Here is a 2,572-nt window from a genome sequence, read left to right on the forward strand (position 1 = left end):
TAATGATGGTCCATAGACGTTATTAACAGAACCTTCGGCTTAATAGCGCCATACGCCAAGTACACACCTAGGAAATTTTTAAGCAGTCCGAAAATCTCGTACATGCAAGCAACGTAAATGAATATTTGCTATTTCGTTAAGTGATTTATAAAAACACTCGAAGCAACAGCGAACGCGCTTGTTATGCACATCGCTCGTTCTCACCACGGTTGCGCACCAGCTTTTAGGATGTAATACAGTCAAAACGTCGGCCAGGGGTCTTGAAGAAACGTATCGTCAATGAAGCATGTAAAGGTTAAGTCAGCGAGAAATCGTAATGAAGGCTCCATGAAATTTTGTTACGTCGCGCATACGATTAAGCATCGTATTATAACACAATTTCGTCCAGGCCTGGCTGTTGGCCAAGGCTCAAAATGCGCCATACGTCACACAATGATCGGTTTTGCCAACCCCCACTGACTTCTGGTCTTACCAAACAATTGTCCTCGCTCGATCGTCCACACGGTCAACAATAATAATTCGCCAGACGTCAGACCGGTCGCTTAGGTATAAAAGAGAGTCGAATAAATGTCGGGATCATCAGTCAGCTCGTGAAGCACATCAGTGATACAACTAGGTACAACATAACCAACCAAAACCAATCTCAACATGAAATTCTTCACCGTGAGTATTCGTCGAATATTACATTTTCGTTTCGCTATTGACTATAATTTTTATATTGGAATCGTTGGGCAAAATGATCAATAGATATTTGCCAATATCGTACAAATTTATCGGTGTAGCAACAATTATAGACTTTTCGGCAGCAATTATCGTCTCTAATTATTTAACATTTTCAACGTTTGTTCATCGAATTCAAAACTCATATCAGTTTATATTATTCACGAACACGTTAATTCTTTAATATTTAAAGTAACTCGTCGTTTTTAATTTATCTTTAACAATTAATCCTTAATCTTCCATTGAGATGTGCACCATGCAATTAGAGATAATCAATAATGAAGGAACAGCAAATTTTCAACGAAATATCTACTCTCCTTCAATGCACATCAAATCTACTAAAAAATTATCTTGTACACCGACTTAATACACTCGGCGCTTTCGATTTTTCTGATAATATATTCAAACAACTCCCAACATGACTTTCAACTCGATCCAGCCAACCAAAATCTTCGCACATTTACATTTGCTTTCACACGCGCGCGCGCAATAATGTAATATTTAAATTCATCGATTCGAGCTTCTATTCTTCACATTTTCCTAGTAACTGGATTCTACTGATCGGCAACTATTACAATTCAGAGGCAAAATTAAAAAATTTAATCCCTAAAAGACTTACAATTATCATATTCTTCGTACCTATTCGTAGCCAATCCAATTAACAAAATAATGGAAAACTGTGTATGAAAAGCATTTGATCCTCATCCGCAAACTAAACACATCATAAAGCAATGCATCTGACGAGCCAAACACTCGGAATCACAGCCTCCAGCTAACCACAACATAAAAAACTACAAACAAAAAACGCGCAAATAATTACAAGATACTAAGACCTGAAATACGACCATTCGCTCGCTTTAAATCCCATATTCCATTCTACACAAGAGTACCCATCGGATATAGGATAAACCCGTTCCTTTCAAAGGTCAAGCGCCCGCGCGGCGATCTCGAAATGCTCCAGGAGGCAGAGCACGAAGTTGAACAAAACGATTACTTTCAGGCAATGTTACTGGTTGCTCTGGTGGCCGCTGCTAATGCCGCTGTAGAGCATCCACGCAAGCTCGAGCCCGCGAAGGGACTCGAGCCGTCGGTGCCCGAAGCCGAGGACCAGGCCGCCAGGGGCAGGCGAAGCCTCATCCACAGCGCCTACTCGGCTCCATTGACCGCCGCTGCCGTCGAGGTCGCAGCTCCCGTCGCCTACACCTACAGCGCCAGTGTACCTTACGCCTACTCGGCCTACCGCGCCTATGCCCCTTACTACTCCTACCCGGTCGTCTACGTCTGAGGGCGAGGAGTGCGGATGGGTTGCTTAAATTTTAAACACTCGTTACAATTTGGCTTATCTAATTACAAGGCCGGCCACCTACCTTACGCATGTTTAACTATATGATAATTTGAGAAATAAATTTTATTCGAGACATCTAAGAGACAGTTGCCGCTTATTTACAAACCTCGAGCACCCGACACTTCGTTCCCCGCATCCACTTTGTAAATTTATCGGCGCCGAGCCTTTGACTGCTGATGTTTGCCGACAGTAGAGCGAAAGGAAGCTGCGGTAAGATAAACTTTGTCAACTAGGCCAACTTGATTGGCCGACGGTTGATTAAGCCGAAGATTAGTATGGGAATCAATGGTTTATTATTGGGGCGAAACGGTAAGTCAATGGTGCTGGTCGTATGGAAAGAGACGTCGATAAAATTGGATGACTGTCGAAGAAATGGCGTTTTGCAAAGCTTCGATAAGCGAGTTGGCGAAAATGTTGGCATCCCGAATGGTGAATCAATCGCTTTGGATAATAACAAATTAAGGAGGAATTGCAGGCCCTTTCGTTTAGGCCGAGCGTAATTGAAAG

The 2,572-nt window shown here is 42.4% G+C and overlaps 1 protein-coding gene across 1 annotated transcript; it reads left to right on the forward strand.

The window, feature by feature from the left end:
• Nucleotides 1–585: 585 nt before the first annotated feature.
• LOC105359246 (uncharacterized) lies at nt 586–2,147 on the forward strand. The gene is made up of 2 exons (XM_011495781.1): nt 586–663; nt 1,721–2,147. The coding sequence occupies exons 1-2, from the start codon at nt 649–651 to the stop codon at nt 2,003–2,005; spliced, it is 300 nt and encodes a 99-aa protein (XP_011494083.1). The 5' UTR covers nt 586–648; the 3' UTR covers nt 2,006–2,147.
• The last annotated feature ends 425 nt before the right edge of the window (nt 2,148–2,572 follow it).

The sequence above is a fragment of the Ceratosolen solmsi genome, unplaced genomic scaffold (assembly GCF_000503995.2).
Source record: "Ceratosolen solmsi marchali unplaced genomic scaffold, CerSol_1.0 scaffold11, whole genome shotgun sequence".
NCBI classification, from domain to species: Eukaryota; Metazoa; Arthropoda; class Insecta; order Hymenoptera; family Agaonidae; genus Ceratosolen; species Ceratosolen solmsi.